We start from the raw sequence: 23,791 nt of genomic DNA, 5'->3' as shown, positions 1-23,791 counted from the left end.
GTCCAGAGCTCTGGCAGGACGGGGAAGCCCATGATTCCAGGCACAACAGTGAGCTGTGAATTATTTCTTTGGTTTGGGAATGAGTGGGAATGGCCCACTCGTTCCCAATGCACCCTGGCTTCTTGACCCCCACATCCCCCTTCCATCCCTCCCCCTAACTGGCTCAGGCTGACCACGGCAGAGCAATAGGTGTATCAGTATTTTCTTTTTTTTCCTGGTGGGGGAAAGAGGTGGAGATTGAGAAAAGAAAGGACGGGGCAAGGATGATTGGCATGGCGCCCCGCCTTCTTTTGTCCTACTCCCTCGGTACTCTGGCCCCTCAGGGAAATACACCTGTCTCAGGCCAGCAGCCGGTGGGGACAAGTTCACCTCTCTTCCTCACACTGCAGCTTCTGTGCCGAGGAGCTTCCCCGGAGGAGCCTGAGGGACTCTTTCCGGAGCCATGAGGGGGGCCCGATGGAGAAGGGTCCCCTGGGTGTTCCTGAGCTGCTTATGTTTCTGCCTCCTTTGGCCAATGATCCTGGGTAAGTGATGCACCTGGGGCATGGAAAGGCTGAATTCAGGGAGCTGGGGCTGTCATGGAGAGAGGGTGAGAGAGGTGGGGGGAAGGAAGGGGGGAGAGGGACGAGAGAGAAGGGATGGGGCAAGGTGGGGGAAGAGGTGGGAGAACACTGGAGAGAGAAGAGGAGACAGAGACAGGGCAAAGCAGAGAGGTGTGTAGGGGGCAGGAGTAGCCTGGTTTGGGGAAGCACATGGAGGGGAAACAGGGCTTTATTTTATGGGGAGAAAGAGACAGTCGGTGGAACTGTAGAAAGATGGAGAGAGAGTTGAGGAGAGAGGCTGATGGTTAAAACAGAAAAGCTGGGTGACAGGACCTGAGGGAAAACTGGCATAAAGATGCAGAGTCAGAGGAAAAGACAGGTGAGAAACAGATGCATCAAAGCAAACCAGCGAGCGGGTGTGGGTGGGGGGGTGGGGGATGGGGGGAAGGGGAAAACCAGAGGAGACACGCAGACCTGAAAGGAAGGGGCTGAGGAAGAGGACAGGCAGACTGGCTTAGAAACAGGAGAGGACCAGAGGGCACCCCAGGTGCCTGGCTATTGGCTTCTTGCCTCTGACCTAGGACTGAAAAGACTCCTCTTGGGCTAATGCCCTCGGGGCCAGGATCATAGGCCTGGTGTTGATCTTGGCCTTCCCCACACACCCCCACTTCCCTTCTCTGAATGGAACCGGTGTGGGGGGCGGAAGCAAGGTCTGTTGGGGAAGTCCGCTTGACATCCCGCAGTCCTCCGCCTTCCAAGCTGCCCCTCTCTGGCTCCAGGACCAGGTTTCATTCTGTGTTTCCAGGTGTCTGTGTCTTCCGAGGGGATCTGGGGGCCAGGAAAGGATGAGGGGTCAGAATCCCAAACCAAAGAAATAATTCACAGCTCTTTCCCCTCTTTGACAGGCCTGGGGCAGCTTTCAGGCAAGGGATCATTTCTTGGGAGGAGGTCAGAAGGAATTTACTCTCTTAAGGTAGTAAGAGACCCAGAACTAGGAAGTGGAATGTTCTGCCTTCCTTGAAATGTGTAAGGGTTTGGCTAAGAGCAAATGAAACAACTACCATCTCCCCAGTGGTCCAACCCTCCCACTGCACACACCCCCCTCCCCTCCACCCAACCTACCCATCACGTGGTAAGGAAACGGAGGCCAGAGGGAGCCTCCAGAGCCTCTGGTGGCCAGCCACTTAGGAGCAAAAGAGAGGGCTGTGGAAGAAGGAGTGTCTGTGGGAGTTATGACGGTGCGAATGGGGAGCAGGTGACTTGAATTTAGGGGACCTGGGGCCCAGTCTTGGCTTTGGCACTAACAGATCTGGTCACTATGTCCAGGTCCTGTTGTCTTCTCTCTCTCTCCCGGCCTTGGTTCCCCTATATAAAAAGTGGGGTGGTGGATGGCATGACTCTGGATTCCCACGTTCTTAAGTTTTGATATTCTGTGACATAAAGTCAACAGAAAAGGGTTCATTACCAACTCTGCTCTTCGCCCTGCCTTAGGGTTCTCTTGCTCAGGAGGAGTCAGGGAGTTGGTAGGAGAAGAGCCCAGAGGGCAAGAACTGGGGTGCGGGTGGCCAGGAAAAGCCATGGGGAGCCATGGGGTATGAACAAGAGAAGGAACAAAGGACCATGAAGGGGAGGGCCTGGAAGAAGTACAGTGATGTCCTGGAGTGCTGGGGCCCGTGCACTGTTGAGGGGACAAGATGGAGACTGGCCTGGAAAGGAGGTGGGTGGGGGGTGGGAAGTGCTGCCCCAAGCATCTGACTGAGCATTTGGAGAACATGGAGGGAAAGAGAGTCTCCACAGGACAGGTAGTTAACCCCCATCATGTGCCCCAGGGAGCTTCTGGGCGAGCAGAAACTGGTCGGTCCCACTCCCTTGGATCACTGAGGGTGACCCATCTGGCAGAATCTGGGTCTGTTTCCATGCTTGCTGCAGGCACCCTCACCCAGGCAGAGCCCCTGCGCCGCTGGAGGGAAAGCCCTGGGGTTCCCATGAAGATGCTGCAGTGGTAAGGGCTTTTTTAGGGAAAGGCTCTGGCTGTCAAAAGTCAACGGGGCAAAGGAAGGTGCACAGAGGTGGGCTGGACCGAGATCCAATGGAAGTCAGAGGTAACCAGTGGCTTCAGGCGAGAATGACTCAGAAAGAAGCCTGGGACCCCTGATTCCACACCCCATGGCAAGGAAACTGGGTCAAAATCAAACCCAGTCTCCAATCCTATCAGTGTCCCTGTAACGGAGGGACTGCTGCCTTGCCCAGGGCCACCACTGGGAGGTTACAGACTGCCACAAGTGCAGGCCAGAGGAGACCGCATCACAGAGGGCCCCATGGGGCTGGGTCTCCTGCTGTCCCTCTCTCAGAGGACCTCCAGTCTGTCTGGGGGAGGCCTACCCAGCTTGCCACCAAGGCCACAGGGCATCTTCCCCCACCCTCACACTCCACCCCAGGAGACTGTCACTACGCTTGGGGACACCAAGGAGAGAGCCCCGAACAAGAGGTCCTAATAAGAAAACAGGTCAAATTTACCTGGTGGCTCAGCCAAATGTACAGCAAAGAGCAGAAACTTCAAGTCAGAAAACCTTGAGTGAGTGTTGCCTCCTAGCCATCCCCGGGGACATGAGAAGAGTCCCTTTAGTTTGGTGTCTTTATTAGCAGAATGAGTTAAATGCCAAGCAACTGTTTCATAGGGTTGTGGTGAGCATAAAATGACATCATCTCTGGTGTAAAGTAGAAGAACCATAAAATCTTGTTTGAGAGAAGGGACTGCTCCCTTTTAGAGCTGGGGAGATTGGGGGTGGGGAGGGTGAAGCCAGGAATGGAACGGACATCTCTACGGACAAAGGTGTGTTCATTCATGCAGACATTCTCGAACCTCCAAAAGGCCACCCTTGTCCTTCCTGTGGGCCTCCAAGGGCTGGCTTGGCTTATTTAGAATGTGGCTTCTGGCCTGAGCTGCCCCTGAAGGCTGGCTCTGCTGTCGGGCAGCTCCCCCGCACCCCACTAGAGCTGAGCCCATGGCTTCTCGGGGCGTTGCCCAGTGATCTCCTCCCCACCCTTGATTTCTGGGCTCAACTCTGGAGGCTGAGGCTGTCCTGGCAGTGTCTGACCGGAGAGTGATTTATGTCTTCGTGACCAGGAGAGGCCAAGAAGCAGTTGCATTTTAATGTGCTCCAACAAGTGCTTTTGCTGTCTATCCCCTGGTTTCGTGGCACTCCGGAATGCTAGCATCCTGAAATGCTTCAGATAGGTGCCTCCTGCCGCTCTTGGGGCCACTTCTTTGAAGGGCAAGATGGAAGACTTTATAGGCGTCTGTCCTCTTTCTTCCATATGTCCTCCTAGAATGCTCGTCTCTGCTTCCACCGAGCTGAATTCATGGCAAGCAGACCCTTAGTTGTCACCGTATACCTGTTCCCCAGCATAGCACTGAGATGTGGAGCCGAAACGAAGTCACCTTGTGCCCCAGGGAGCTTCTGGCACTTTGTAGAGGTGCAAATGCTCAGCATCTTCCTTGAGACCCTGAAGAGGCCCCAGGAACTGGGTGTGTGTGCTTGTGCCCGAGGCCTCCACCATCACGGCGCTGCTCCAACGGAGGGTGCTGGGTGCTGGCTTCCGCTGCAGGCAGCTCGGTGTGCGTTTTTAAGGTCTGCATAGACAATTACTCTCCTCGTAAATGCCCCCAACTACAATAGCAACTTGAGTCCCAAAAGGCCTGTTGGCGATGGGCTTTGAGCTTGGACTTCTTCATTCACTTGTTGAACCTCTACTCATGCCAAGTGCTCTAGATACAAAGACGAATAACTCGCGTGTGCTTCCTGCCTCCAAAGTTTTTAAAGGTCACACAGTCAGTAAGTAGGGCAGGTGGGACTAGAATCCAAATTTCCTGACTCCTCCTCGCTTCGTGGGTTTGCACTTCATAATGAAACATTTTACAGAGGAATCTCCAGCCCAGCCCAGCCCACCAACGAGGACAAACAGAAGCACTCACAACCCCTGCTGAGATATTCATTCGTTCGTTCATTTGTTCATCTGTTCATACATGGGCTAATTAGACAACTATTTAAGGAGTGCCTGACATTGTTCTAGGGCAGAACTGTGTGTACACTGTGAGAGATGGAACAGACAGGGCCCAACCTCCTGGAACGAAGATCTAGTATGCAGAAAGAAAGAAAATAGTTACAGAAAAATTCCCAACCACAACTGTGGAATTAGTTGAACGAATGTTCTGATGAAAGCAAAGTAGGGAGACTTCATTTAGATTAGTTAAGTCCAGGAAGGCCTCTCTGACCAAGGGCTGCGCTCTGAGCTGAGACAAGAAGGGGGAGGCAGTGGTGGGAATGAGCACAAGCCAGGCAGGGCAAGACGGGCAGAGGCAGGAAAGAACTTGACTGGGAAGGACTTGAAAGAGGTAGGCCCGGTCTAGATCACACAGGGCCTACTAAACTGTGGAATGGCTTATGGTTTTAAGGAACTAGAAGGGGCAGAGAGTGAGAGGTTTCAGGTAGAGGAGTGACATAGTCAGATTTGAATTTTGGAGTGATTCCTTGATACAGCGGAGGAAAATGGATTGGAAGTGGCCAAGGGTGAAATGGGAGACCGGTTAGCTTCTGGCTGTAGGAGTCCAGGAAGAAGACACTATGGCTGGCCCGACGGTAGCTTAGGAGATCAGAGAAGGGAACGGAAAAGTGAGAACAACAACAGGTTACAAGGGCAGCTGCCTTCACCGGGATCCCAGACGTTTGTAATGACCAAGGTAACAGGCAGAACTAAGTGCCATTTATTGAACTGAAGTACTGAGCTAAGCACTTCACGTGCAGCACACGCACTGGTGTTACTGTTATCTACCACCATCCCACTCTAGCTGCTAAGGACCTCGAGCCTCAGAGAGGTCAAGTAACTTGTCCAACTCACACAGTGAATGTTGGTCACTTTGACTCTAGAACCCATGCTTTTAGCCACTCCGTGGCCATGTCAGATTCTGCTGTTCATTGTTCCTGTCAGGCTCAGAAAGGACCTAGTTAGGGGGGGTCAGAAGCAACATGACTGTGAGGAATCACAGCTAAAACAACCAAGCAACCACTAAATCACAGTAGTGACTACAGTCTTGCTTTCTTGCTTCATATCTTTCTTCCCTAGTCAGAGACCAGCCAACTGTGTGCTGACGGAACTGAGGTATTGAAAAAGCCTCTTTCATAATTAGCTTCTTCAAACATCTCCTTCCTTTTCCTCATTAGTAAACAGAGCCACCTCCTTTAAGCTGATCTCAAACATTTAGGTCAGAAGCACTGTGAAAAAAAACTTAGACTGCCCTTCACAGTTGGCTCCAAGGCAAGAACTTTGTCTTTCTTTTCCAACTATACCCACTGAAGTCACAGCAGTTTGTGACTAGTGGATATGCCCATCCACTAGGTGTTTCTTCACCTTGCAGACTATCACAGGTCATTTGACTGACCCTCTCCAGCATTTGGCAGCAGCACCAACGTTACCCTGGTGAAAACCCCAGAAGCTCCAGAACCTAGTCAAGAAATGTCAAAATCCAGCTTCCACCACCTGTTCATAAGCTCCAACCTTCTTTTCCTCACCCCTTCCTCTCCTCAGAAGTTTGATCTCTAGCCTCCACTCTTTGGTTTTGGAACTCATCTCTCCCTGGCTCCCATCTCAGGCAGGCACACCCTCCTCGCCTACGGCTGCCTTCAGGAGTTTGGCTACCTTCTGCTGTAGTGGTCGTCATACTTCCCAGGCAGCAGCCATCAAGTTGGCCTCCTCCTGGCCCCCAGGCCGCTGCCACAGTGACAGGAGAAACAGGTGCAACCTCACACTCTCTCCAAAGCTCAGCTGAAGGAACCAAAGACCAAGGGATGGGGCCACATGTATTTGTTTATTCAACAGACATCCATGAAGAGATCCTTGTATGCCAGCCGCCATTCTAGGAGCTGAAGATATCTCAAGATCAGTAATCCCAAGGACATTCCAAGTTAGCGACTTTCCTCATCTTGAATTCTAAGAACAATGGAGGAAAAATACCCAATGGTCACAGTTCCTGTTTCCTCTAAGATGAAAGTAGAAACACAAACCACAGCTACCACCTCCATTGTTACCTGTCAGACCCTACAGCTGTGGCTCCAATAGCCATTGTAGCTATCATCTTCTGGGAACTCTCCTGCTCCCAAACTCTGACCACAGAAGGGCGGCATCCTGAAATCACCCACAGCCCAGGAACAGCTCAGAAATCTCATTCCTTGGTCAAGAATTTCTGAGGGAATGGCAGTCTTCAATCCTGAGAAGCACTGACTCAGCTGTGTGTGAGCAACTGTTTCTATAACCTAGCTCTTCTTCTGTGAGAGGGGCTGAAGTAGCACCCAGAGCCAAGTTACCAACTATTAGGGTGAGAGCTGTGCCGATTCTGAGGCTGACACACACACAGATTGCCCTTGGCTCCCAAATAGGGAGGCCAGAGAGGTAGTCCTGCCATCCTCTGCCAACTTCTATATAACTTCGAGGGCACCTGCTTTCCCATCCATGAGTCCATTTTCTCTGCATGGCTATCTTCACAGGTGGGTGCTTCCTTAGCTCTCTGCTGCCCCAGGCACAGCCTGGCAAAGAGCCCCACCAATCAGGAAATAGCATCAGAAAAGTAAAACTTTGTGGTGATTTGGCTCATGGGTTCCTCACCTCCAATTCCAGGAATAACTCAAGACAAACAGACCAGGCACTAAAAATAAACCTCTGCCCACAATGCACACATGTAAGACGGAGGCTTTGTTTCTCCTCAAGGAGTGATTCACCAGCGGTGGGAATGTTATCTTCCCCCAGCATCACCACTGCGGCCACCACTCCTTCAACTGAGTCAACAATACACCCATGACCTCCTCATACCTGTGGAATCACCAGTGGGCTGCAAAAAAGAAACAATGCTTATCAACACCATCAACTTCTGTATCCCTGTTGCCCTGAGAGGACTCATACAAGTGTTAGATACCTCCTAACAGATACAGTGTAGTAACTGCCTTGCTGAGTGCTCTCTCACTGCCATGGTAGCCAAGAAACCCATGGAGGGTTCTGGGACTCTGAGGGAGGAATGCCCCACCTCCTGGCCACCCCTGGTGCCCTCACTAGCCCTTGATGGAAACCCCTCCTTTTGTCACCCCAAAGAGTCAACAACCATTGTAACTCACTGGCATCATCACAGAAAAGGAGACACCAGGAAAATTGGCAGAAATAGCCTGGTATCACATCATTTGTCCCTGAAAATGTGCTGAACCGGGCTCAGAACACTCTGCTTGTGGCCGAGTAAGAATTCAGGGAAGGTCAGTCTCCTTTTCTCCACCCTTCACTTCAGCTCTCCTGAGGAAGGGTTGGAAAAGCCCAAACTGTGGAGAGGCCATGTCCTCTGTGACAGTCCCACAGCCAAGCAATACCTCACAGTTTTCAAGCCTTGACTCTTACTGTGAGCCCCCACCCTGTCACTTACAAGGCATGCGGGGTTGGGCAAGTCACTCAACCTCTCCAAATCTCGGTTTCCTCTTCTGTGAAAAGGGGGCATTATTAATTAAAAGAAGCTATAAAGCCCTATACAAATATGCAGTATCAACATTTTTACTGTTTATAGAGTCAAAATGTACCTAGTGAGAGAAGTACAAAAGAAATCGCTATTCCCAGCTCCATTGACCAATTAACCACAAGTCAGCTGACATTCAAAAACTGAAAGAGGAGACAATGTGTGCAACAGAAACATCTTGGTAATGGGCATTCCTTACAGAAACTACTCTGCAGTACAAATAGACTTACGGACAAGACTACTGAACACTCTTCTCGACCACAGGCTCAGCCAGAACCAAATGGCCTCCCTCTAAGGACACATGTTTCAGGATCCTGATTTCCTTATCACAGTTGTAAGAGGATGACAGGAGTGATTCCAGTCACCCGTCTCCGTGGCCCTGATAAGACAACTGGACCCATGCCCCTCGAATCCAAACAGCTGCCTTCCACAGAGGGCAATCCAGGCATTTTCTCAAAGATCCCTGCTAAGGAGATGATGAGATACTCTCCTTCGCGGTTCCCATAGCTGAAGATGAAGCCAGCAGTGGGTGGAGGTAGGGAGTAGGGCAACCAAGAGGAGCAGTTAGCGGCCGCTGTTCAGATTTGAGTAATGAGGCTCACACAGCAAAGGGAATGAGAGACCATGATGGGAGCAATAACTCGGAGGAATAATAGTTGGTGCCAAACTGTGATGTCGGGGACAAGGAAAACAAAGGAATCGAAAAGGACTCAGGGAGCTTCTGTCCTGAGTACCTGGGGGGATCTGATGTTACAGTTAACATAGGAAGACAGAAGAAACAGTCTGAGGAAATTTGGCTTGGACATGTTGCATTTGACAGGCCAGCCAGGTAATCACTGGAAAGGTGAGTCTGGAAAAATGGGTGTGAAGCCAGGGTAGGTGTGTGAAGCCAGGATTTGTAAGGTGTGAAAGTAGATGCAGTCTAGCCAGACAGAAGCTGTAGGAAGAAAGGCGAAAGCTGGAGATGACACCCAGAAGACTGACTTCCTCTGGAAGCTGAGAAGAGAAGAGAAATGGCCCAGGGAGCAGAAGGAATGGGGAGAGCACTGGGTGAGCAGAGTCCTTCCATTTGAGGAGGCAGTGCTGTGCAGATAGTGAGGAGACACTGGCTGAGGAGAATCTTGATGTGGGTGTTCGGTAAATCTTTCGTTGACAGGATGAATGGATGTCGGTGCTGGATTTCAGAGACTAATGGGAACTGAAGAAAATTGGTTTTGGTGATTAGGAAGGAGGGTTTTTATAACTTTTCAGGAATGTGTTTTTGGTGAGGTGACTGGGGTGGGGGGCAGAGTATAAGGAGTAGATAGACGGTAAAAAAGAGGTGGAGAGTATAGACCTGACTTTCAGGATGCTCGTGGCTGAAACAAAAGATAAGGGATAAGGATGGAAAAAAAGACTTGGTTTAGGTCAAGAGAGACTGAAATGGGGGCTCCTGGGTGGCTCATTGGGTTGAGACTCTGCCTTCGGCTCAGGTCATGATCTCAGGGTCCTGGGATCGAGCCCCACATGGGGCTCTCTGCTCGGCGGGGAGCCGGCTTCCCCCTCTCTCTCTCTGCCTGCCTTTCTGCCTACTTGTGATCTCTGTCCATCAAATAAATAAATAAAATCTTAAAGAGAGAGAGAGAGACAGACAGACAGACAGACTGAAACGCATTTGTAAGCAGAAGAGAAGGAGACTCTCAGAAAGAGAGAGGTGATGGGCTGAGGCACCCAAGGAGGGAAGAGGGGAGCAGACTGGGCACTGGGTCTGTCTGTGTGTGTCTCTCTGTGTGTAGTCTCTTGGTAGAGAGTTAGCCCATTTTGGGGGCCAGGATGAGGGATGAGGTGAAGGCAGAGATGTTTCCTGGTGGAGAGGGTTCTGGGACATAGGAGATCAAGTTAGATGCTCTTTTCAGTGCTCATAGAGAAAGGAGGGAAAGGAGAAGAGAGGAAAAATGTTTCTCTCAAGTATCAACTCTTCACACTCAAATCCCTAGCTCTCAGCTCTGCAAATACATTATGCATTTGGTCAGGTTGAGAACGACAGGTTTCAGTTGTCTAAAAATCTGATAGGAGCTGAAGAGTTGGGCTTGCATGCTGTTAAAAGATGAGGTCTATTCATTCCAGCAAAACTTGAGCACCAAAAATAAAGCTGGGACTATTCTTGAGAATCATGCTTGATCAAGCCCCCAGATTTCATTGCCTTACAACTTCATAAGGTGGTTTTAGCTTACAAAAAAAGCTTCTTCCTCCTCCTTCTCCTTCTTCTTCTTTTTACAATTTTATTTATTTATTTTCGAGAAAGAACACAAGAAGAGGGAAATGGCGGGGGGTGGGGGAGCAGGTTCTAACTGAGCAGGGAGCCCAATGTGGGGCTTGATCCCAGGACCCTGGGATCATGACCCGAGCTGAAGGTGGACACTTAACCGACTGAGCCACGCAGGTGCCCCTTACCAAAAATTCTTAAGAGCAGATACTATTATTTTGTTTTAAGGACAGTGTTCCTTAAAATGTGGTCCATAGATTACGGGTATCAAAATCACCCTGCACATGTGTAAAGGGCAGATTCCTGGACCCCACTCCATATAGGGAATCAGATTCTGGTGGCAGGCCCCAGAATCCACTTCTACAAGTTACCCCAGGGATTTGGAGGCACCCTATCTTCTGAGAACCACTTTCTTACCAAGAAGAGCTCCTTTATGGCTCTCTCCCCTACCAGGATTTCTTGTGGAGGAATAACTTACTTGAGGTTAGCAAACTGTTTTCCTACATTGGTGACTAATCCATGGAAGGAGTGGCTTAAGACTTGTTTAAATGGTGGTGAAAGACAGATATGGTAGTGTAGTTTTTATATAACTAATGCCAGTCTCTTCCTCCTAAAGACAAGCCCAACAGATTTAAAGACTTGTTAAGACTGTGCCTTCTCCCCTACAGGAGAAAACAAGAGTTATCAACCTGAGGGGGCTCGCTTGTTTTCTTATTCATTGGAGCAGGAGATTCTAGTCAACTCACCCCGGACAGGCATATCTTTTAAACAAAGGTTCAAAAGCAGGACACAGCCCTGTTGGACAAGATTTAGAACTGGTACTGCCAAGTACAAACGTTTTCCAAAGGGGGAGAGTAGGAATACCTGAGTGGCTCAGTTGGTTACTATCTGCCTTCGACTCCGGTCACGATCTCAGGGTCCTGGGATCAAGCCCCGCATTGCCCCTTTTCCCTCCCCCTGTGCTCTCTCTCTCTCTCTCAAATAAATAAACAAAATCTTTTTAAAAAATCACAAAGGGAAAGAGTATTGAGAAATAGCTAATGGGGCTGTAAATCAGTATGACTTCTCTGTCAAGAAATTTGGTGGTATGAATTAATGACATGAAAGTTGTTAATGACAGCATTAACCAGTAAGTCTACTTACTGAAATTTCTGTTAAGGAAATGAGCTGAAATAATGAAAACAAAACAAAATATTATACCCAAAGATAGTCATCAAAGATTTATTTATGATAGCAACACACTGGAAACAGCCTAAGCGTTCACCAGTAAGTTAAATAGGGGCTGTTCCTATGATGGAATATTATTTAATGTATTAAGGCAACATCCAATGTTCCATAGGGGCATGGACATACATGTACACACACACACACACACACACACACACACACACACATGCACACGCACACAATTATACAGACCTACTAGCAACACACGGAATAAGCATTAAATAAGGTTTATTAGGGAAAACCTTACAAGCAAAGCAAAGAATCAGTAGAGTGTACATGGTTCTTGGGCTCTCATTATCTCCAGAGGGGTGGTTAGAGCTAACTAAGCACACGGAATTCAGTGTTCCAGGAGAGACACTTGCCCTCGTGCTGCACTGTTGCAGGGAAACGGAAATGGGAATGGTGGTAATGAAAGATTTCAGTGGAGGGAATGATTTTGTTGGGAAAAGGGGCCCCCAGAGCTTAGCAAGGGAACGTTGCATACAACACCCAAGATCTTGCTGTTGGGTTTAGTTGACCCAGTCCCTCCCTCCCAGTCTCCCCCACCCTGCCACCCTGGCCCCTGGCCAGCACTTCCTTGCCTCCAAAAGGGAGGAGAGAAGGAACTATACCACCCAAGGCATAAAAGATTTGTCTCCTCAGACTATGTTTAGAAAGAATAAATACACAAAGAGATGCTCATAATATCAGATGAAGTTTTAAAAAATGGATGCAAAGATACATATGTTGCAAAGTTATATATGTTGGCTAAGTTAAACTATATATATATATATATATATATATATATATATATATATATATATAAAACAAAAAAATGCTGGAAGGACACAAATTAATGTGGTTTTCTATTTCTTAAATTCCACATATGAGTGAAATAATAATTGTCTTTCTCTGATTGACTTATTTCACTTAGCGTAATACCCTCTAGTTTCATTCACGTCGTTGCAAATGGCAAGATTTCATTTTTTTGATGGCGGAGTGATATTCTATTATATAACAGAGGATCATAGGGGAAGGGAGGGGAAAAATAAAATAAGATGAAATCAGAGAGGGGGACAAACCATAACAGACTCTTAACTATAGGAAACAGACTGAGGGTTGCTGGAGGGGTGGGAGTGGGGGGATGGAGTAACTGGGTGACGGGCGTTAAGGAGGGCACGTGATGTGATGAGCACTGGGTGTTGTATGCAACTAATGAATTACTAAATTCTACCCTGAAACTAATAATACACTCTATGTTAATTAATTGATTTTAAGTAAAAATGAAATAATGTGTTTGTCTGGGTAGTGACATTATGGGGTATGGATCTTTCAATTATCTCTCTTTTGCAATTTTAAAATAATGAATAGATCTTCTTTAATATATTGCAATGAAGTGATATAACTTTGTCCACAGAGATTAAGCACCTCTTTTGTTAGATTTAATCTTAGGTATTTTATATTTGTCACTATCATAAACACTATCATTTAAAAATATTTCCTTTTGCTAATGTATGGAAATATAGTTATTTTTACATTTTTAATCATATATGGAGAACTTTGCTAATAATTTGAAATTTGGGGGGCCTTATATGTAAGCAATTATAGCATCTACAAGTGATCACAGGGTGTTTCTTCCTTTCCATACCAGAAAGAACTTCTCTATTACTTCCTATCCTTGTTTATTTTTATTTTTTTGTTTTATTGCATTAGCTAGACATTCAGCCTAATGTCAAATAAGTAATTGACATGGGTTCATTCTAAATTTTAAAGAAAATGTTTCCAATATTTTATCTTCAATATTTTATTTTCAAGTATAATGTTTGCTAATGGTTTTTTATTGACATCATTTGTCAGATTAAGAGTTCACTTTTTTTTTTTAGTTTGCCTGGAGTTTTAACAGGAATGAGTATTGAATTTGGTCATATGCTTTTCCTTCAACTGTTGGAATGATTATGATTCCCTTCCATTCTGTTGATATTGTGACTTACATTAATAAAATTCCATATATTTGCATTTCTGGCTTAAACCTAGCTTGATCATGATGAATTTTTTTTTTTTTTTTTTAATAAATCCAATGTTGAACTTGGTTTGCTAATATTTCGTTTTGGACATTTCCATCTATATTATTGTTGAGATTTATTCATCTATAGTTTTCCTTTCTTCTTTTTAAAAAAGATTTTATTTATTTATTGGCCAGAGAGAGAGAAAGACAACAAGCAGTAGGAGTGGCAGGCAGAGGGAGAAGCCAAATGAGGGAGAATCAGGCACCCCACTGAGCAAGGAGTCCCATGATGGGATCATGACCTGAGCTGAAAGCTCTATTAATGTGGTGTGGCTGAGCCACCCAGGCTAGTTTTCCTGTCTTAGTTTTGGTATTAAAGTTATAATACCTTACAAAATTAGTTGTAGGGCATTCCCTCTTCTACTAAGTTCTGGAAGGGTTTATATAAAATTGGAATTATCTAATTGCCTATAATATCATCTTAACCTACCTTTTGTGGGTAGGTTTATTTTTTAACTATTGATTCAATTTAAAATATTTTCTATCAGATTTCTATTTTTTTTCTCAATTCATCTTATTTTTAAATTATGGTAAAATACACATACATGATATTTACCATCCTAACCATTTTTAAGTAACAATCCTATGACGTTAAATACATTCACAATGTTTTGCTACTGTCATCACCACACATTTCCAGAACTCTTCATCTGTGAAACTGAAACTTCATATCCATTAAAATAATAATTCCTTATTTCCCTTTTCCTCCCAGCGTCTGGAAATCACCATTGTACTTTCTGTCTCCATGATTTTGACTACTCTAAGTGATTCATTTAAGTGGAGGTTGTACAATGTTTGTATTTTTGTGACTGGCTTATATCACTGGACATGATTTCCTCAATATTCATGCATGTTACAGCAATGTCTGAATTGCATTCCTTCTTTAAGGCTGTATCACATCCCATTGTATGTATTTCCCACATTTTGCTTATCCATTCAGGGGATACTTATCAAAGAACACTTGAGTTTCTTTTATGTTATTAGTTATTACAAATCATGCTGCTCTGAACATTGGTATACAAACACCTCTTCAAGGGCCTGACTTCATTCTTTTGCAAGTGGATGTCCATTTTGGTTTGTTTGTTTGTTTGTTTGTTTGTTTTAAAGATTTTATTTATTTATTTGACAGCAAGAGAGAGAGATCACAAGCAGGCAGACAGGCAGGCTGAGAGAGGGAAGCAGGCCCCCCGCTGAGCAGAGAGCCTGATGCGGGGCTCAATCCCAGGACCCTGAGACCATGACCTGAGCGGAAGGCAGAGGCTTCAACCCACTGAGCCACCCCGGCGCCCTATGGATATCCGGTTTTCTCAGCACTCTGTTTATTTAAAAACAAACTGTACTTTTCTCATTGAATAGTCTTGGTTTCCTTGTCAAAAATCATTTGACAATATATATGAGGGTTTATTTCTGGGTCTCTATTCTATCCCACTGGTCTGTAAGTCTGTCTTTATGTCAGTACTACAGTTTTGTTTACTATAGGTTTGTAGTAAGTTTTGAAATCAGAAGTGTGAGCCCTCCAACTTTGCTCTTCTTTTTCATGATAGCTTTGGCTATTCAGGGTCCTTTGAGATTCTACATAAATTTTAGGATAAGTTCTTCTGTTTCTGCAAAAAATATCATTGGGATTTTGACAGGGATGGCAGCATTGAATTTGTAGGTCACATTGGATAGTACTGACATCCTAACAATATTGAGTCTATTAAACTTGGGGCTTATTTTTATTTACTTTTGCCTTCTTTAATGACTTTCAGCAATACTTTATAATTTTTATTTTTATTTTTTTAAAGATCTTATTTATTTATTTGACAGAGAGATCACAAGTAGGCAGAGAGGCAGGCCGAGAGAGAGAAGCAGGCTCCCTGCTGAGCAGAGAGCCCGAAGTGGGGCTTGATCCCAGGACTCTGAGATTATTACCTGAGCGGAAGGCAAAGACCTAACCCACTGAGCCACCCAGATGCCCTGTAATTTTTATTGTAGGAGGCTTTCACCTTCTTAGTTAATTCCCAAGTATTTTTTTTCTTTTTGATGCTATTATAAAGAGAATTGGTTTTTTTTTATTTCCTTTTTGGATTGTTCATTATTAGTGTTTAGAAATACAACTGGTTTTTGATTCAAGGTGTGTTGATCTTGAATCCTACTACTTTGCTGAATTCACTTATTATTTTTATAAGTTTTTAGTGCGGAACCTTTAGAGTTTTGTACATATAAGATCATATCATCTATAAACAGAGATAATTGTACTTTTTCCTTTCTAATTTGGATGCCTTTTTATTTCCTTTTTTTTCTTTTCCTTTTCCTTTTCTTTCTCCTTTTTTTTTTCCTTCATAATTGATCTGGCTAGAACTTCCACTACTATGTTGAATACAAATAGTGAAAACAAGCTTCTTTGCTTTGTTTCTGATCTTAAGAGAAACAGCTTTCAGTCTTTCACCTTGAGTATGATGTTCATGTTCATTGTGGGAATTCAATATATAATTTGCATTATATTGAGGTAGTTTCCTTCTGCTCCTAGTTTGGAGAGCATTTTTATCATGAAAGAGTGTTGAATTTTGTCAAATGTTTTTTCTATATCAATTGAGATGACCATGCTGTTTCCCACCTTCATTCTATTAATGTGGTGTATTGCATTGATCAAGTTTTGTATGTTGAATCATTCTTGCATTCCAGGAATAAATCTCATTTAGTCATGGTATATAATCCTTTTAATATGCTGCTAAATCCAGCTTGCTTCTATTTTGTGGAAGACTTTTGCATCAGTGTTTGTAAGAAATACTGGTCCTAAGGGATGTATTTTTCCCCCTTGTAGTGTATTTGGGTTTGTTATCAGGGTAATGTTGGCCTAAAAGAATGAGTTAGGGTGGGGCACTTGGGTGGCTCAGTCAGTTGGGTGCCTACCTTCAGCTCGGGTTGTGATCCCAGGGTCCTGGGATCGAGCCCCACATCTGGCTCTCTGCTCAGTGGAGAATCTGCTTCTTCTCCCTCTGCTCCTGCTTTCGCCCTCACTCCCTCTCTCTCTCAAATAAATAAATAAAATCTAAAAAAAAAAAAGAAGAATGAGTTAGGGAGTGCTCCTTCCTCTTCAGTTTATTGGAAAAGTTTGAAAAGGATGGTGTTAGCTCTTCTTTCAGTGTTTGGTAGAATTCCCCAGAAGCTATGAGGCCCAGGGCTTCTCTTTGTTGGGAGATTTTTGATCACTGATTCAGTCTCCTTACAAGTTATAGATCTATTCAAATTTTCTATTTCTTTATGATTTAGTCTTGTGTTTTGTGTTTTGTGTTTCTCAGAAACACACTGATCATTTCGTGGCGGTTATCTAATTTGTTGATGTAGAACTGTTCACAGTGCTTGCTTATGATCTTTTCTTTCTGTAGAATTGGTGGTAATGTCCCCACTTTCATTCTCATGTCAGTAATTGGAATCTTCTCTTTTTTTCTTAGTCCACCTAGCTACAGTTTTATCCATTTCTCTGGTCTTCTCAAAGAAGCAACTTTTGGTTTTATCGATTTTCTCTATTTTTCTATTCTCTATTTCACATATCTCTGCTCTAATCTTTATTACTTTTTCCTTCTTCTGGATTTGAGTTTAGTTTGTTCTTCTTTTTCTAGGTCCTTAAGGTGCAAAGTTAAGTTCGTTCCTAATATTCTTCCTTTCTGTTATCTTCTTTTCTTTCTTTCTTTCTTTCTTTCTTTCTTTCTTTCTTTGTCTTAATTCACCTTGCCAGAAGTTTCTCTACTGTATCTTCAAAGAACCTACTTTCGGCTTTATTGATTCTATTTTCAATTGTTTCTGTTTCAGTATGTTCTATTCTTCTCTTAATATCTTCCATTCAGTTTTCTTTTCCTTTTTTCTTTCTGATTTTTTAAAAAAGGTTTTATTTATTTATTTATTTATTTATTTATTTATTTATTTGAAAGAGATCACAAGTAGGCATTGAGGGGGGCAGAGAGAGAGGAAGAAGAAGGCTCCCCGCTGAGCAGAGAGCCCGATGTGGGGCTCGATCCCAGGACCCTGAGACCATGACCTGAGCCGAAGGCAGAGGCTTAACCCCCTGAGCCACCTAGGCGCCCCTCTTTCTGAATTTTTTGCTCACCTTCTCTCTGAGAGTTCCAGATTTATGCAGGAGATATTCAGTTTACAGTGTCCTGATCTGAGAATGTGTCTCCTTTTCCCATGGAGCCTTTAAAACTCAACAGTCTAGATCTCAAAGAGCTGCAGATCCTGTGGGAGACTGACTTACCATCTCAGGTTTCAGCTTTTTCACTCCTGAGTATTTCTTTCCTTTCTTCTGATCTCAGTCAGCTCTGCACTGAGCTCTGCACTCTCCATTATCTGGCATTTACAGGTTTTGCCCTTAAAGGCTTATCTCTTCTTCCATATTGCTGGAAACAGAGTTGTACTACTGTTACAAACAAACAAAAATATTTATTTAAAAAAATTTGGGCTACGCTATCAAGAAACTTTGGCTGCTGATATTGATTGTAACAGAGGTGATGCAGGTTCTGAAAATATATTAATTGCCAAGATTTTATAATAAATTTAGTAAGTCTGGCATGTCTGTAACTTCTGTCTGGTGACTCAAAGTCAGATAATAGAGCAATGCTCTTATTTATGTTCTTAGGAAAATGAAATAAAGTTGATGATAATTGTGTAGGGAATGTTTTCTAATCTAAACTTTATCTGGAGAAAACAAGTTTTGCAACTTTACTGAAGAGAGTTCAGGCATAAAATTGGAAGTCCTATAAGCAAATCTACTCATCATTCTGAATAGAGGAAGTCTCCTTTTAAAGTTGAAGCAGACTCATTTGAGGGTTAAGAAGGGACCCAAGGACCTCCAAGCTCAGTCTGAAGCTCATTCCATGCGTCTGTCCATGCCAGCTTAGAAGTATGTCACCTTTCCTTAACTACTATTAACAAAGCACAGGGGTGACTGTGTGGCTCAGTCAGTTAAGCACCTGCCTTCAGCTTGGGTCATGATCCTGGGGTCCTGGAATCGAGTCCTGAGTCAGACTCCCTGCTCAGCGGGGAGCTTACTTCTCCATCTCCCTAATGCCCCCCCATTTGTACTCTCTTTCTGTGTCAAATAAATAAATAAAGTCTTAAATTAAAACAAACAAACAAACAAACAAACAAACAAAAAAGGCACAGAAGCTGGCAAGTGAGTCACTTATTTTTTTTTTGAGTCACTTATATTTTAATAAATTAAAGCTGACTCATAATCATTCTCACTAACCTGAATGTCCAAATTGTTTTCTTCTTCTTTTTTTTTTTTTTTTGAAGATTTTATTTATATATTTGACAGAGAGAGATCACAAGTAGGCAGAGAGGCAGGCAGGGGGGCGGGGAGTAGGCTCCCTGCTGAGCAGAGAGCCTGGTACAGGGCTTGCTCCCAGGACCCAGAACCCTGAGTTCATGACCTGAGCCAAAGGCAGAGGCTTAACCCACTGAGCCACCCAGGCACCCCATCCAAATTGCTTTTTTAAGAAGAGAAAGTGGTGGAATTATAGTCAACTCCAGGAACTGCTTTTGAACTTTCTTCCCTGGGCATTTGTCTCTTTGTAAACTTCATCTGTTCGTTCATGACCCTCCTGTGAACTTCCCAGGTGTAATCTGAAACTGGCCCCTGTGCTCAGAGGGTCGAGAGAGACCCAAGAAAGAGGTGGGCCACTCCAGGTTGGTAGGTGACAGTTTTAATAATAGCAAAGGGAACTTAAGTACAGGCTTGTCTTAGGCAGCAACAAGCTGAATAGATCCTGGCACCTGCCTGCCAAATCTTATAAGGTTATAGAGAGGCCCTAACTGGGCTCAGTCACATATGTCCTGTAGGTGTTTCCAGCACTATGTCACTATCTTTTTTCTTTTTTAAAAAAATTTATTTATTTATTTTCAGCATAACAGTATTCATTATTTTTGCACCACACCCAGTGCTCCATGCAATCCATGCCCTCTATAATACCCACCACCTGGTACCCCAACATCCCACCCCCCCGCCACTTCATACCCCTCAGATTGTTTTCAGAGTCCATAGTCTCTCATGATTCACCTCCCCTTCCAATTTCCCCCAACTCCCTTCTCCTCTCTAACTCCCCATGTCCTCCATGCTATTTGTTATGCTCCACAAATAAGTGAAACCATATGATAATTGACTCTCTCTGATTGACTTATATGTCACTATCTTAAGGCTGTCCTTGGAGCAGCCTCTGGGAGTAGGAAATGGACATGGAACCCACATTTCCAGGATAAAGGGAGGGGCAAGGAGCCTGCAAGTGCCCGGGGTCCAGCTCTTGGGTCAATGAGGGGTGGGGAGTGTGTCACATCTTTTTGACGATGTTCACCAACATCATCCCTCCAACTAGTTAGGAACACCGAGGTGAAAAATAAGTTTGAGTATAGCTAGGGAGCCAGTGAAAACAAAAAAGAATAATCTCCTGAAAGAAACAAAACAAAACAAAAAAACCTCACTGTTTCTTGGTTTTTTCTTTGCTCTAAAAGACCCAAGATCCTTAACAACAAAATTCAGGAGGATAGTTTGCCCTACTGCTTGACTGAGAATTTGTCTGTGACTAGTGGGAGCACAGTCAAATATTTTATTTTTTTTTTTTAAAGATTTTATTTATTTATTTGACAGAGAGAGATCACAAGTAGGCAGAGAGGCAGGCAGAGAGAGAGGAGGAAGCAGGCTCCCTGCTGAGCAGAGAGCCCGATGCGGGACTCGATCCCAGGACCCTGAGATCATGACCCGAGCAGAAGGCAGTGGCCTAACCCACTGAGCCACCCAGGTGCCCACAGTCAAATATTTTAAACCAAACAGGCTGGTATTTAAATATTCTGCCTAACAAGTAAATTGGAAAAAAAAAATAGGCATGATCAGTTAAATTAACGTCGTGTTATAAAATGACCAAGGTAGGGCGCCTGGGTGGCTCAGTGGGTTAAGCTGCTGCTTTCTGCTCCGGTCATGATCTCGGGGTCCTGGGATCGAGTCCCGCATCGGGCTCCCTGCTGAGTGGAGAGCCTGCTTCCTCCTCTCTCTCTCTGCCTCTCTTCCTACTTGTGATCTCTCTCTATCAAATAAATAATTTTAAAAAAAAGAAAGAAAAAAATAAAATAAAATGACCAAGGTAGAGTACGTACTTCTTAGGTTTCTGCTAGATTGGGAAAAATGTTAGAAATGAAGGGGAGAAGTAGACCTTTAATTTGTTTGTTTGTTTGTTTAAAAAAATTATTGTTCAGGTTGCAAGAGCTAACATTTTCTCCCACTGGGGCATTTAAAATGTCTGGTAACCGTTCTAGTCTAACCTTGCCCTCCTTTTCATAAGGAAGACTGCTGTGGGTTGTTACAGTCCTGAGATAGTCACTCTATAGGAATCTTGCACCTGGACACCGAGTTCTTGTTGCAAAATTTTTTCTTTAAATTTACCTGTAGGCATATCTAAATCTCCAACCTGGAGCAGGTTTTATTGTCCCAACTCAATCTTGGGCTCATTTAGGCTCAGTGCCAGCTAGTTAGTCAGGGATGCATACCGTGCTGTGCGACTGAATGTCTTCCTTCCACATAGACACTATTTATTGTCTATAGGGAAGGAACTTGTTTTCATCTCTTTGGACGTCTCAGGGCTGTCTTAAGGGAAGAAATATTTGGCAACTTCAGCAAGAAAGACTGGCCACTTCAAATCAAATAAAAAAGATGAAAACTTAATTTTATTCCAACTTTCTTGAAAAAAATTGACGATGTCTTTTTCATTTAAAAGAGACATTCACATTATAGGGTTTTTAAAAAGTTAGCACATGTAGTTGACAAATTTACTCTTGGGGCCCTGACTATATATGTCAGAGCCCTCAACCATCTAGAGAAGCCCCTTCTTCTATTTATTTATTTAAAATTATTTTTGTTAACATACAATGTATTATTTGCCCCAGGGGTACAGGTCTGTGAATCATCAGGCTTACACATTTCACAGCACTCACCATAGCACATACTCTTCCAGTGTCTAACTCAACCACCCTCTCCCTACCCCCTTCCTTCTAAATATCAGTCTTATCAATCCTTTGAGTATTTTGAATTTGGCCAATCATGAAAAATCTCCTTCTTCCAGGTAAGTATATTGAAATTGGTTATTGACACCTTGGAGAAAAGAACTCTCTTCAAAGAAAGAGCAATATCTTGGTCTTGATGTTCATAATACTTAAAGGAACAACATCTCTTGGTACATGGAAAAGAGTTTTCAGGAAAGACATAAATACTTCAAATTTGTTATAACTGGATTTGTTGTTATATCTCAATAACTGCAAAGGAGAAAATGTTTTTCGGGGGAACCAAAGATGGTTTTGGGGAGAAAAAAACCAATTTAAGTTACTGAACTAATGCAAAATATTAAATGAAATTAGATTGTCATAAATGAACTTCTACTATGCTGCCTATCTCTTTACCAATGGGTCCATGCTTTTGTTCAGGCGGCCTAGACAAAGGGCCATACAATGACTTTCATGGACCCTAGACACTGTTTCCCTCCTGGGGTTCACACGTTGTTAAAAAAATTATTTTACAGCTGTGTTGGACTAAAGAAAAATGTGGCCAAGGATAGATTAATTATTATATATTCACTATTATCACATTGATTTTTTCCCCTTCTGATTATTAAAAAAAAAAAAGAACATAAAAACAGTTTTGTTAGTCTTAAAAGTAGTTTGGGGCATAGGTCATGGCCCATATGACAATTTAAGGTGGTTGTCTCTTTAGAAAGATCTTGCTGAGGTTTGTAGAAATGGGTGACCTGAGCTCAAGAACCCACATGGTTTTGAAAACCAAATAGAATTAATTTTACTTCTACTTAAAAAGAAAAGGTTAAGTAAGGAAGAAAAGTTCTGGATGGTAGGTAGAGGAATCACCCACAAGGAAGGTCCTCAGGAAGAGTGAAATGAAATAAATATAATTACCTGACTAAAAGACAGGATTCCCATCCCCATGACAGAAACCCACACTATTCCACAGAAGAAGGAATCACTTCAAACTTGAGTCCTCACATTCTGCTGTATTATTGGGTGTACTTCCAAGTGCTTAACGTGAATAAACTACTTGTTTAAGATAGTACAAGTGATTGACATGTTTGCTGTCAATAGGAAATGTATTTAGGCATGTCTGGGATTCAAACATACAAGATCACAACTATTTACCAATTCTAGCTCTCCAGAGAAGTTTTTGATAGGCCAGTAATTTTTTTGCATGGTTCAGATGGACTAATAGAAAGAAATGAAGGAGTAAAACAAGATCACAAGAATAACAGTAGGGGTTAAAACTGAAAAAGTTTTGATGGGATGAAGACCCAAATTGGGAAGGAAACTGGAGAGATAAACACTGGATTAAGGAGAATAAAGAGAGGCTGGGAAAAGAAGAGATGGCTACCTAACTCCTTTGTAGTGCTTGAGAAATACGTGTATAGGATGGGTGACAATTTGAAATTTGTTGAGTACATGAACTGTGGGTGTATTTTAAATAAAACATTCATCTGAAACTGAAGTACATGGGTGATGGCTTGTAACCCAGGTATGGGGAAAGTAGGAGGTCACCTCTACCATTTTCCATTACTATCTTCCAAACTAATTGCTAATGGAGAAAATTGCTACCACAAACATCCGTTACCATATAATTTAAGACTAATTGCTACTTATGTGAGAAAAATATTAGCCATGGTAAAATAAATAAATCCTTACAGCCATTTAGTCCAGGGAATTATGGTATGGATATGGACATGTACAAAAAAGGTTAAAAACTCCACAGTTACACAGAAGTAGAATCGATGTCTCATAGACATTCATTCGTATATTTAAAGTGAATAATCCTCAACCCCATTGACTGAACGGAGGCTACGAAGAAGAAATCCTTGTGAAAAATAGTACTGAAATGCCAACCACACAAATATGAAAATGTCAGAAAAGTGGAAGGCATCAGCCGAATAAATACCACTATAAGAAACACAAAACACAAATTAGAACAGGTCACAGGCAATTTTAATCGAAACACCTCAAAATCTCAATGACAATAGAATTAGAAGGACCCTCAACAGCACTGTGTTCCTTATTCTACTCCAGGAAATTCAACATCTTCTACGACAGACACAAAACAGACCAACAAGACCAGCACAGAATCTCACACCAGCACCATCTCCACAGTGTTCACATCAACTCCCTCCTCC

General features: G+C 43.6%; 1 protein-coding gene across 1 annotated transcript in view; it reads left to right on the top strand.

Moving 5' to 3' along the window:
• Positions 1–2,129: 2,129 nt before the first annotated feature.
• The window catches only part of MUC4 (mucin 4, cell surface associated), a 51,883-nt gene continuing 30,221 nt past the window's right edge, over positions 2,130–23,791 (top strand). Inside the window, exons 1-2 of the mRNA XM_059388335.1 lie at positions 2,130–2,259; positions 5,084–5,283. Of these exons, the coding sequence (XP_059244318.1) occupies positions 2,130–2,259; positions 5,084–5,283 (330 nt within the window). The remainder of the gene's footprint in view (positions 2,260–5,083; positions 5,284–23,791) is intronic.

The sequence above is a fragment of the Mustela nigripes genome, chromosome 2, assembly GCF_022355385.1.
Source record: "Mustela nigripes isolate SB6536 chromosome 2, MUSNIG.SB6536, whole genome shotgun sequence".
Lineage (NCBI taxonomy): Eukaryota > Metazoa > Chordata > Mammalia > Carnivora > Mustelidae > Mustela > Mustela nigripes.
Note: the sequence above shows the minus strand (reverse complement) of the source record. Positions and strands in the feature narration are given on the sequence as shown.